The sequence below is a fragment of the Poromitra crassiceps genome (genome assembly GCF_964638095.1).
Source record: "Poromitra crassiceps genome assembly, chromosome: 22".
NCBI lineage: Eukaryota > Metazoa > Chordata > Actinopteri > Beryciformes > Melamphaidae > Poromitra > Poromitra crassiceps.
The window spans coordinates 4831429-4843771 of record NC_139647.1 but is presented as its reverse complement, the minus strand read 5'-3'; the positions used below and the strand labels follow the sequence as shown (position 1 = coordinate 4843771).

The following is a 12343-nucleotide window of genomic DNA, read 5'->3' as shown; positions in this document are numbered from 1 at the left end:
ACACAACCCTATGTGAAACATGTATGTAATCCAGGTGCTATATATATCCCTCGCAGATTTAACGTTATTTGGATGAGTGACAGCCTCTACTGTGATGCACTGTGATGTCCGCTCCAGCCTCCAATAAGACTTGGCTTACTTCATGTGCACGCCCACTATTTTCTTGCCAGCTGCTGCGAGACGAGGAGGAGGGATAGAAACGAGCATGCAGCCGACTCTGCTGAGCTCATGTTATTTGTAGTGAGCAATGCCATTGCCCAGGCGTTTAAACGCAAATGAAAACACCCTGGCCTTTTTATCTCTTTTATTCTTTTGAGCGGAGCGGTGAGTGCGAGCGGGTGAAATCTGTATCGAGCAGGGATCGGTCTGGAGCGGAGCGGTCTCCCCAGGACCTGATACCCGTCTTCCGGGGTGCCAAACTAGGCGAAACCATGTCCAAAAGACTGACATGCCAGTCTTTTCGTCAGGGCGTCGTGGGGCGTCGTGAGGCGTCCTAGACGTCCCGACGCTGGTCTTTGATTATGTCACACTACAAGAGGTGAAGACGGCCGATCGTCGTCCCCGACGGTCATATTCGGGCCCGACGCTGAAAATCTGTCGCGCACGACCAAATCGGTCTAACATCGGGCTGAATTCGTGTAGTCTGAACCAGGCATAACAGCTATCTCATGAGCCTTCCTCCAGGGATTTGTTTAGAGCAAGTCTCCAGATAAGATCATTTGGCATGGACACACCAAACCTCTTTGCACACATACTTAAAGGGGGACTGACACCCCCCAGATTTCTTGCAAAACGGTATTCTACTTGATTTGAAAACGCCTGTTCGGAGGGAGGGGAACTGGTTGGAAAAGCGTGATCCTCCCACGTGCTATGTCCTACCGGTGAAGCTTCCCCTGTCAGGTGAAAAGGTTCGATCACTGTGTATCTCCAGGGGTGGACTCGACACAAATATGTCAGTTTAAAAGAAATCGTACCGTCAAAACGCCTGGTTCGATCACTGTGTATCCCCAGGGGTGGACTCGACACAAATATGTCAGTTTAAAAGAAATCGTACCGTCAAAACGCCTGGTTCGATCACTGTGTATCCCCAGGGGTGGACTCGACACAAATATGTCAGTTTAAAAGAAATCGTACCGTCAAAACGCCTGGTTCGATCACTGTGTATCCCCAGGGGTGGACTCGACACAAATATGTCAGTTTAAAAGAAATCGTACCGTCAAAACGCCTGGTTCGATCACTGTGTATCCCCAGGGGTGGACTCGACACAAATATGTCAGTTTAAAAGAAATCGTACCGTCAAAACGCCTGGTTCGATCACTGTGTATCCCCAGGGGTGGACTCGACACAAATATGTCAGTTTAAAAGAAATCGTACCGTCAAAACGCCTGGTTCGATCACTGTGTATCCCCAGGGGTGGACTCGACACAAATATGTCAGTTTAAAAGAAATCGTACCGTCAAAACGCCTGGTTCGATCACTGTGTATCCCCAGGGGTGGACTCGACACAAATATGTCAGTTTAAAAGAAATCGTACCGTTAAAACGCCTGGTTCGATCACTGTGTATCCCCTGGGGGGGACTCGACACAAATATGTCGGCTGGCTGGCTAACTGCCCATGTCTCGGAGGAAGCATGGAGCCAGTTTTCGGCTCTCCCCAGATCGGCAGAGGGTGGAGCAGCAACCAGGATAAATAAATTAAATTAGCACTAATGGGGGATAAAAATGGGATAAACACAGGATAGCTTTAGTCACATACCAGTTTTCCACAGGGCACACATGCTGGTTGTACAGGGCCATGGCATACCTGAAACAGGAAAGATGTGATTAGCCAAAAGAACAGGCATCTGTTATTTTTTGCTACAGTTTATTTTGAGTTGTCAAACTGTTACACTTTATATTTTGAACACTGAGCTGATGCTCTTATCCAGAATGACTTGACTTTCATGGTGTCCATCATCAGAATATCATCGATTTATACATCACCAAGATTACATGCAAACAGGGATCCTACTGTACATAGAAATGTGTTAGGCCAGTGAGCCACAGAGCCCTGTTTGGTAAGCTTGTGTCCAAGGCCACTGAATACTTGTTTCTTAGTTATATTCCGTCCTCTGGTTGGAATAACATCGAGCAAATGAAATCATAGAATTTAACAGGTCCTTGTTTTTCTTGGGACCCCTGGAGTCATCAATAGGCAATTTAAAATCACCCACAACACTATCCTGTCGTTTTTAATTACTGTACCAACAACATTATTTCAGAATTCAAATGGACAAATACAATCCTGTCAGGTTGACCTGCCACTGACTTGCACCTGTCTGTGGTTCCTGTGTAGGACAAGGCCCCCTGACACCTGACTGTTCCTGATCACCTGATGCCAAACTCAGAGGTCTACAGAGAGAGACTGGCTTGTTTCTGATCACCTGATTCCAAACTCAGAGGTCTACAGAGAGAGACTGGCTTGTTCCTGATCACCTGATCCCAAACTCAGAGGTCTACACAGAGAGACTGGCTTGTTTCTGATCACCTGATCCCAAACTCAGAGGTCTACAGAGAGAGACTGGCTTGTTTCTGATCACCTGATTCCAAACTCAGAGGTCTACAGAGAGAGACTGGCTTGTTCCTGATCACCTGATCCCAAACTCAGAGGTCTACAGAGAGGCTGGCTTGTTTCTGATCACCTGATCCCAAACTCAGAGGTCTACAGAGAGAGGCTGGCTTGTTTCTGATCACCTGATCCCAAACTCAGAGGTCTACAGAGAGGCTGGCTTGTTTCTGATCACCTGATCCCAAACTCAGAGGACTACACAGAGAGGCTGGCTTGTGTCGTGTGTCAGTCACCCTGACATGATGGATGCTGAAAACCAACATTAGTGTTTATTTGGTCAGGTCACTGGTTAGCCAGATCCACAATAGAAGTCAATGACCAGATGATCAACAGATGTCTGCTTGCTCTCTGGACCCATATTGCACTTTCAGATATCAGATAAAGACCTTGATGACCCACTTAACCGAAAGGCCGGCTTTACCGTGGGGAATATGAATATATATCAATCTCACGCCCCTAAGGTTTTAGAATCCGTTGAAATTATTTGAAATTGGAGCTTCACTGCCTGACCTATCAGGCATCTCTCACATTTTTAGGGAAGCCGGGTGACGCGTTACGCGTCACCCGGCTTCCCTCCCCGCTTGCGGAACTCGAGGGCCTATGAACTACAAGTCTTGTGAGCCATGGTCCCGCCTCTAGAGGTCCTCCACGCCCCTTCAGAGCTCTCGACGAAAAGCAAAAGGCAGCCATCTTGTTCACCCGCCTAGCCTGCTGTAGCTAATATTAGCTTCCCATAGTTCCTTGCAAAGAGACGATTTTCTCGGGAACGGAAGCACCAAAAGACACGGGACTGGCGGCATTGGAAAGCTCGTCAAATTTTACATCTAGTAGTAGGTGAGTTGAAGTAACGAAATCAACGCTGAGCAATGTACCCATTTTTACCCATTTTTACAGAAAATAGTTACAACATCAGATGCGCGTAACTCCTACGAAAATGCCTTAAAATGCATGAGAATTTTTTTATGAAGACATCTCCCGACATATATACTACCGTTTACATTTGGTGCAATTTGGTGCAATTTTATTTTCGATTTATTTCTTCTTCTTTGTATCTTTTATTGTCGAAGCCTTCTTCTTCTTCTTCTTTGAGTTTTATGGCGGTTGGCAAACATATATGTGCATTACCGCCACCTACTGGAGTTTGATATCAGCCAAATGCCTGAGGGGTGGGCATGAAAACGAAGGCCACGCGAGCCCAGTGCATTGTGGGAAATGTAGTATTTCGGGTCCCCGCACCCGCCCCTCCCCTCCACCACCCCCCCCCCCCTCCACACAGAGTGGATTTCTGGTGATATCTCTGGCGGGAAACAACCAATTTCAAAAATTTCAACGGATTCGAAAACCTTAGGGGCGTGAGATTTAATATATATTCATATTCCCCACGGTAAAGCCGGCCTTTAACCGAAGGCTGGCTTTACACTGTGAAACTTTCACGCAACTTTAGTTGGTTGAAACTGAGGTGAAACTAAGTTGCAAATGATTTGCATGGTCCTCTGCAACGCACTTGAAACTTGTCTGAAACTCAGCTGCAACAGTTGCAAATTTTATGAAACTAGTTTCATGCAACAGCCAATCAAAGCGCTGATAAGTAGGCTATTAATGCACTGATGGCTCTCTTGCTATTCTCCGGGACAGTCATAATGAAAGAAATTAGCCAGCCAGTGGCAGAAGAAAAATACGTCTGAAAACGATACAAAATAAGATACAAAGATGCAAGTTACAATGATAACCGACAAACCACTGCCTGAAGATAGCATAGTATCATAACCTACAAACCACTGTCTGAAGATAGCATCGTATCATAACCTACAAACCACTGTCTGAAGATAGCATCGTATCATAACCTACAAACCACTGCCTGAAGATAGCATCGTATCATAACCTACAAACACACTGCCTGAAGATAGCATAGTATCATAACCTACAAACACACTGCCTGAAGATAGCATCGTATCATAACCTACAAACCACTGCCTGAAGATAGCATCGTATCATAACCTACAAATACACTGCCTGAAGATAGCATCGTATCATAACCTACAAATACACTGCCTGAAGATAGCATAGTATCATAACCTACAAATACACTGCCTGAAGATAGCATCGTATCATAACCGACAAACCACTGCCTGAAGATAGCATCGTATCATAACCGACAAACCACTGCCTGAAGATAGCATAGAATCATAACCTACAAACCACTGCCTGAAGATAGCATAGTATCATAACCTACAAAAGGGACCATTATCAGAAGTAGAGGCGGGCCAACTGAGTTCCGCCCCAAGAAAGGTGGAAATAAATAGAAAACAGAAGAGGTATTCAGCTGAAGAGTCAAAACAACACCAGTAACATGTCTATATAAAGTGCTCTTTCTTAGCTGTTTGGAGAGCGAGCGCCTAAAGCAGCACACTCTCTGCTTGGACCAGGCTAAATAATAACAGGTTTGTTTAGATCATTGGGCCTCTCTATACAAAGCTCAGCTGTGGTGAGGGTAATTGCGTGCCTGGGAGCAATATATAGGAGGAACAGAGTGTGTTTTCTTATTGCAGATTGGGGGAGCCGCAGGAACATTCAGACAACACATGGAAACTCCTGCTAGAGACATTTCACAGCCACAAAAGGAAACGGTAACCACAGGTTAGGGTGTGATTCATAACCATAACATACCTGTTGCTATAAATAACCCTCGCCTACACTCCAGGCAGCGACCTATATCCAGCTCTTATAACCTCTTCTGTTGCCAACGCCTATACATTCATTGGTAACGATATACTTTATGTGCTTAAAAACCATTTAAAAACTGAACGGGGAAAAGCATTGCTTACGGGTAGATCAGATGAGTCTACAGTCATAGTATAGTGCCCTTTCAAAAAGCTTTATGTTGCTTTCTCACTGGGAACGATTTACTTCGTTCCGTTCTGTTCCGCACTCGGGAACGATTGCTGGGGGAGAGAGGGGCGTTCCACGGAACGGAACGCAACGTTCACACTCGTCAAATGTTCAGAAACTGGGGTCAATTTGGGGACACGTGTGCTCGGGAACGGTACCGGGTCGCCAGTGAGAAAAGCACCCTTATTGAACGTATGAAGGTCAGCAGAAGAATGGATGCCAGGACACTTGGGTGGACGCAGGCCTAATACCGCATTCATGACAACTCGGAACCGCCGGAGGTTTCATCTCGGAACCTCCTCCGCCCGCGGCATATTTGTGTTCACGCTGCACTTCCTGGTCGGAGGGAAAGCATCGGGAAAAACCAAGGAGGGTTCTGGGAAGTGGAGACGGTAATGCAACGTTTTGGATGAGATGTGTGGATATTAGGGATGCACCGATCCACGTTTTTTCACTTCCGATCCGATTCCGATACCTGAATTTGGATATCTGCCGATACCGATTTTATGCCGATACCAATATTTTTCTTGAATATACGGTATAGGCAAAGATTTGGCCAATTAAAGATTTTTTTTTAATATACAGTACCTTGCAAAAAGCAGACAAAATTAAGAAAATATACAAGGCAAAGAAGGATACTATTATACATGGGCAAATTACTGTGCAAATTATAGTGGTCCGAGTTGACTTGAACGGGGTATGATACCCCGTTCAAGTCAACTCGGACCGCCGGAAAAAATGGGTTCCGACCTGTAAAAAGTGAATTGAACGGTCGTTCAGGCCGGAATTACAGCTCGGAAATTCGGGTATCATTCAGAGCTCCGGTTTCTCCGAGTTGACGTCACAGCCACATCAAAATGGCTACTTGCATCGTTAATGATAATCACAGAATTATTATAAAGACGTTTGTTGACGTTTTAACACACAAGTTGAGTTCTTAATTATGTAATGTAACGTTTCATATGTGTTTGTATCATCTGTGTTTCGCTCTGTGTGAAATTCAGCATTCAGCATGTTCGGTTAGCATTGTTCGCTAGTAGTTAGCTACCATGCTAACGCGGGTTGCTATAGCAACAGTTTGGGCTTTCCCCCCGAGCGGGAGGTGCAGCGTGAACGCAAATCTGTCCAGGGCGGAGGTTCCGTGTTGAAACCTCCGGCGGGCCGAGTTGTCATGAATGCGGCATCAGCCTTCCTCTGGCTCCGCGTGGTCCTCTGGTCCACTGGTCCACGCCTCCAGATGCTGTGTGAAAGCCCTGAATAAGCACTCCGCTCCCCCCGGCCCGGCCCGGTGTTTACCCAGCTCCCACCCAGTCGCTCTCTGTGAAAAGGGGGGGGAGTTACGCAACTAATCACGGCCTCTGGCATTCCACCGCAGTGGAAAAGAGACCCTTAACTGCACTTAGAAGAAGGGAGCCCTTGTCACGCTAACAGGAAGGAAATAGGTGTGAAGGATGTGATGGCGACTTCCGGCCTCTTGACTAAGATCAGCTTTCCACACGCCAAAAAAAATATCATAATAAACAATAAATAAATGTGTTGCTTTCCCTCGATCACCTGCATGGTTTCCTCCTTCCCCCGTGCCAGTCGAGGCTTATTCAAACATGAACCTCTCTGCCCCTTCGGTTCCCTGTACACCTGAACACACGCTGCAGGCTGACTGTAATTATACTCTCACTCACAAATGCTCATCAATGTACTGTACAAGGTCTTTTTCTGTGGCATCTGAAGGGTCCGCTCAGTCTCTGTGCAACTCAGCATAAATATAGCAACACATCCTGCATATAGAACTGTGACACAGTGTGTTTGGAACTGGGCCTTGCCCCTTGGGGTTTGCATTCCTCTTCCCAGTAATCACAGAGCAGAGCAGAGCTGTCAGCTCCGACATAAGCAGGTGGGACTCTCTCTCTCTCTGTGCCTCACCTCCGCTCAGAGATACTGTATTTCTGATAACTAAGCTATACTACTACGGCCCACCTCTAAGTGACAGAGTGATCATCCGCTCACAGATACTGTATTTCTGATAACTAAGCTATACTACGGCCCACCTCTAAGTGACAGAGTGATCATCCGCTCAGAGATACTGTATTTCTGATAACTAAGCTATACTACGGCCCACCTCTAAGTGAGAGAGTGATCATCCGTGCTCAGAGATACTGTATTTCTGATAACTACAGTAAGCTATACTACGGCCCACCTCTAAGTGAGAGAGTGATCATCCGCTCAGAGATACTGTATTTCTGATAACTAAACTATACTACGGCCCACCTCTAAGTGACATAGTGATCATCCGCCCAGAGATACTGTATTTCTGATAACTAAGCTATACTACGGCCCACCTCTAAGTGACAGAGTGATCATCCGCTCAGAGATACTGTATTTCTGATAACTAAGCTATACTACGGCCCACCTCTAAGTGACAGAGTGATCATCCGCTCAGAGATACTGTATTTCTGATAACTAAGCTATACTACGGCCCACCTCTAAGTGACAGAGTGATCATCCGCTCAGAGATACTGTATTTCTGATAACTACAGTAAGCTATACTACGGCCCACCTCTAAGTGAGAGGGTGATCATCCGCTCAGAGATACTGTATTATAACTAAGCTATACTACGGCCCACCTCTAAGTGACAGAGTGATCATCCGCTCAGAGATACTGTATTTCTGATAACTACAGTAAGCTATACTACGGCCCACCTCTAAGTGATAGGGATGGGCATCGAATTTCGAATTTTCGAATAATCGTTGTTATTATCAAGGTCGACTTTTATTATTGAAATTCGAAATTCGAAAAAAAAAAAAAAAAAAAAAAAAAAAATTTGAGTGAAATGTTGCATTGTCTCCCCTGATTCTAAGTATAGTCAAATCGCTTGGTTTGAGCAAGTAAAACAATTTTTATAAGCATTTTAAGCAAGGTTTATGGAAAAATGAATGGCGGATGAAATCCCATGAAGAGGGAGAGGGGGTGACTTTGGCACCCCTTTGGCACTCAGACCTGAGCCTACTAAATATTTAATGAACCACTCATGATTGTCAAAACTGTTTTTTATTTTCGAAAATGTCAATGTCATGTAACATGTTCTTTACTTCAGTGGTGCAATGCTTGTTTGAGCTAAAAATCCACAGCAGAAGCTTTTTATATTAATTAATAAAGCCGTAGACTTAGAATCAGGGGAGACAATGCAACATTTCACTCACAAAAAAAAAAAAAAAAAAAAAACATTTTTAATTTTTTTTACATTTTTATTTTTATTTTCGAATTTCGAATTAAATTCGAATTTGGCCAGCGAATTTCGAATAGTGTTTTTGCTAGAAATGCCCATCCCTACTAAGTGAGAGGGTGATCATCCGCTCAGAGATACTGTATTATAACTAAGCTATACTACGGCCCACCTCTAAGTGACAGAGTGATCATCCGCTCAGATATACTGTATTATAACTAAGCTATACTACGGCCCTCCTCTAAGTGAGAGAGTGATCATCTGCTCAGAGATACTGTATTATAACTAAGCTATACTACGGCCCACCTCTAAGTGAGAGAGTGATCATCCGCTCAGATATACTGTATTATAACTAAGCTATACTACGGCCCACCTCTAAGTGAGAGAGTGATCATCTGCTCAGAGATACTGTATTATAACTAAGCTATACTACGGCCCACCTCTAAGTGAGAGAGTGATCATCTGCTCAGAGATACTGTATTATAACTACCGTAAGCTATACTACGGCCCACCTCTAAGTGAGAGAGTGATCATCCGCTCAGATATACTGTATTATAACTAAGCTATACTACGGCCCTCCTCTAAGTGACAGAGTGATCATCCGCTCAGAGATACTGTATTATAACTAAGCTATACTACGGCCCACCTCTAAGTGACAGAGTGATCATCCGCTCAGAGATACTGTATTATAACTAAGCTATACTACGGCCCACCTCTAAGTGACAGAGTGATCATCCGCTCAGAGATACTGTATTATAACTAAGCTATACTACGGCCCACCTCTAAGGGAGAGAGTGATTATCCCACAGACTTCCTCCTCTCTACAGAGCTAATCCACAAGCAATCGCCATGGCTCCCAGGAATCCAGGGTAAATATGCAGTGCTAGTACTCTCCTGTAGGCATTCCCTCACTAGGCTGCGGTATCAAAACGTCTCTGCCTTGATAAAAAACAACAGAGCTGTAGATTGTTACGCCATGACCTGGGTAAATACGCTCATCTAATGCTGGGCACATTTCCAAATCAAAGTTTCCACTGCATCACTAACACGTTCTTACATGTAGCCTCATCATCCATGTGTCTAAACTTTCTCATGGATTGTAGTCATGCACATTTTGCAATCGCCTCACAAACATAGGCGTGTGTGACATTATCTGCAGTTATTTTGCAACTATTTTATCAATCAGCTGAGTGCCAGCCTGGCTAGTCAATAAAAACAGATGCACGCATGAAGCAAGGAAAGGAAATCGTGAATTGTTACTACCTGAAACATACTGCAGTGTTTCCCCGAGAAAAATTTTCAGGCCTGGAGGGATTTCGAAACATACCCCCCCAACCGCAACGGTGGGGGCCCTCGCTGGCGACGCTAAACTTTTAGCTAACCTGTTCGCATCTATGTTCGCAATGGCATCCCAAGTATCATCATACTATTATGGGATGCGATGCGAACAGTTGTATTATGGGATGTGCGTTTCCCAGGCAACGACACATGTTGACACGTTTTGGAACAGCGCAAAATGCTTATTGTTTTGAATGATTTGGCATCTTCTCTTATTGTTCACTGTCAACACCAGTATTGTTGTATTGTAATAATATGCTGTAAAGGTTTATTGAAATTTTTGGGGAGAGCAGGAAAAAACATCTAAAAAAATATATATATATATATATATATATATATATATATATTTGCCTTTTTTTCTGGCCTGGCGGGGGCGCTGTTGGCCTGGCGGGCCCACCAGGCCTGTAGAATGGTAGGGGAAACACTGCATAGGCTAACCAAAGTTGTTTAGGTGCCTGTGTTTATTCCGTTTATTCAGCAAAGTGGTTTCGCTGACAGAAAGTCAACAATACATCATAAGTGTAGAGAGGCAGAGGTGTTTGCCTCATGCCTAGTCGCATTTAAAAGAAGATGCAAGAGCACTAAGCTAAGTGGTAAACAATGCTGCAGTCATACGCAGTTGGCAAGTGGTCAGGATATAACTGTAGGCAGAAACATAATATACTTCTTTCTGCATCACATAATTTCTATGAGGACATATTAGTCATGCCTAGTGAGTCCTAGATTAAAAACTTTACACCAATGGAGATCTCCACTGAGAATGAAATCTTGGTCTAGCACTACTAGGCTCGATCCACGTCCGCGCAACAAGCCTGATATGTCCTTCACATTCCGGAAACGTACACTGCACATGTTGCTGTGGTTCCCAGAAGATCCTAAAGCAGAGCAACTAGTCAAACACCACCTTTCAGCTGCCAAGCGCTCAGATGTTTGATTTTCACCGTTGATTTACAGTAAACGTAGGCTACAAGAGGAGCAACCACTTTTTCAACAATCTGGGAACCCAGAGTCTATTTTTATTTGAAAAATAAGACTCTGGGGACAGCCCTACATTTTTTCCCGGCTTCCTGTACAGCGCGCCTCTCCTGCCACCGTCACTTCCTTTTCCTCGTCCGTTTCGGCGATTCGTTAATAACGTTAACGCAAAAACACACTGCATAGAAGACGTCAACTCGTCTCACAACAACAGTGGAAAATGACTGGAGGTGTTAGTTGTTGTGACTAGTAGTATCGCCAAAGTCGCGGCGCAAGTTGCTATTCAGACTGTAAACAGTGGAGCACGGACGCGGAAAAGGAAGTGACGGTGGCAGGATAGTTGCGCTGTACAGGAAGCCAGGGGAAAAGATGTCCCAGAGTCTATTTTTCAAATAAAAATAGAGTCTGGGTCTCCCAGATTGCTTTTTCAATGATGCTGTAAGCTTTTCAGCGTTACACCAAAATGGAATTGTTTGCTACTGCGTGTTATTATGACTGCAAATGATGATAGGTGGCACACTTACACAACCCATATCCCAGTGATGGTGAGTGCTGGTAGGCTGACCGGCAGGATGACCCACAGAGACATGTCCCTTCTTCTTCTTTCTCTTCGGCCAGCCAGGCGCTCTCTGCTCACGCACTAGCATTTAACTGTGTCTCAAAGACAGCTGCATGTCTGTCCACCCACTGTTTCAAAGCATCCAGGTGCAGTGGACAGGTCAGATGCGTCCTTTTAGCTGGTGGTGACCAGGTCAGATGCGTCCTTTTAGCTGGTGGTGACCAGGTCAGATGCGTCCTTTTAGCTGGTGGACAGGTCAGATGCGTCCTTTTAGCTGGTGGTGACCAGGTCAGATGCGTCCTTTTAGCTGGTGGACAGGTCAGATGCGTCCTTTTAGCTGGTGGACCTTTTAGCTGGTGGACAGGTCAGATGCGTCCTTTTAGCTGGTGGACAGGTCAGATGCGTCCTTTTAGCTGGTGGACAGGTCAGATGCGTCCTTTTAGCTGGTGGTGACCAGGTCAGATGCGTCCTTTTAGCTGGTGAACGTGAGGTGAGAAAAGGAGTTAGTTATCATGACATCATCACAAACTATCCATGGGTTTTGTCGACACAAAAATGTGGTGTATTTACCAAGGTAAATATAGTTTATAAATAACCTTATAGGCTATTGGAGCATAAACGGTAAACCCACCTAAAATAAAGTTTATCGAGCTTTCGATGTGCGCTTTCCCCATCAATTTCGTTCACCAACACAAAATATGAATTGGTGAACGCATCATATAACGTTATAAGTGGAATAGATAACTGTTAAAT

The 12343-nt window shown here is 44.8% G+C and overlaps 1 protein-coding gene across 1 annotated transcript in view; it reads right to left on the bottom strand.

The window, feature by feature from the left end:
• LOC310795866 (transmembrane protein 150A) overlaps positions 1–11980 on the bottom strand; it is a 48482-nt gene extending 36502 nt beyond the window's left edge. The window contains exons 1-2 of the mRNA XM_083657958.1: positions 11556–11980; positions 1757–1804 (exon numbers count right to left, since the gene is read on the bottom strand). Coding sequence (XP_083514084.1) covers positions 1757–1804; positions 11556–11620 — 113 coding nt within the window. The 5' untranslated portion in view covers positions 11621–11980. The remainder of the gene's footprint in view (positions 1–1756; positions 1805–11555) is intronic.
• Between the last annotated feature and the right edge of the window lie 363 nt (positions 11981–12343).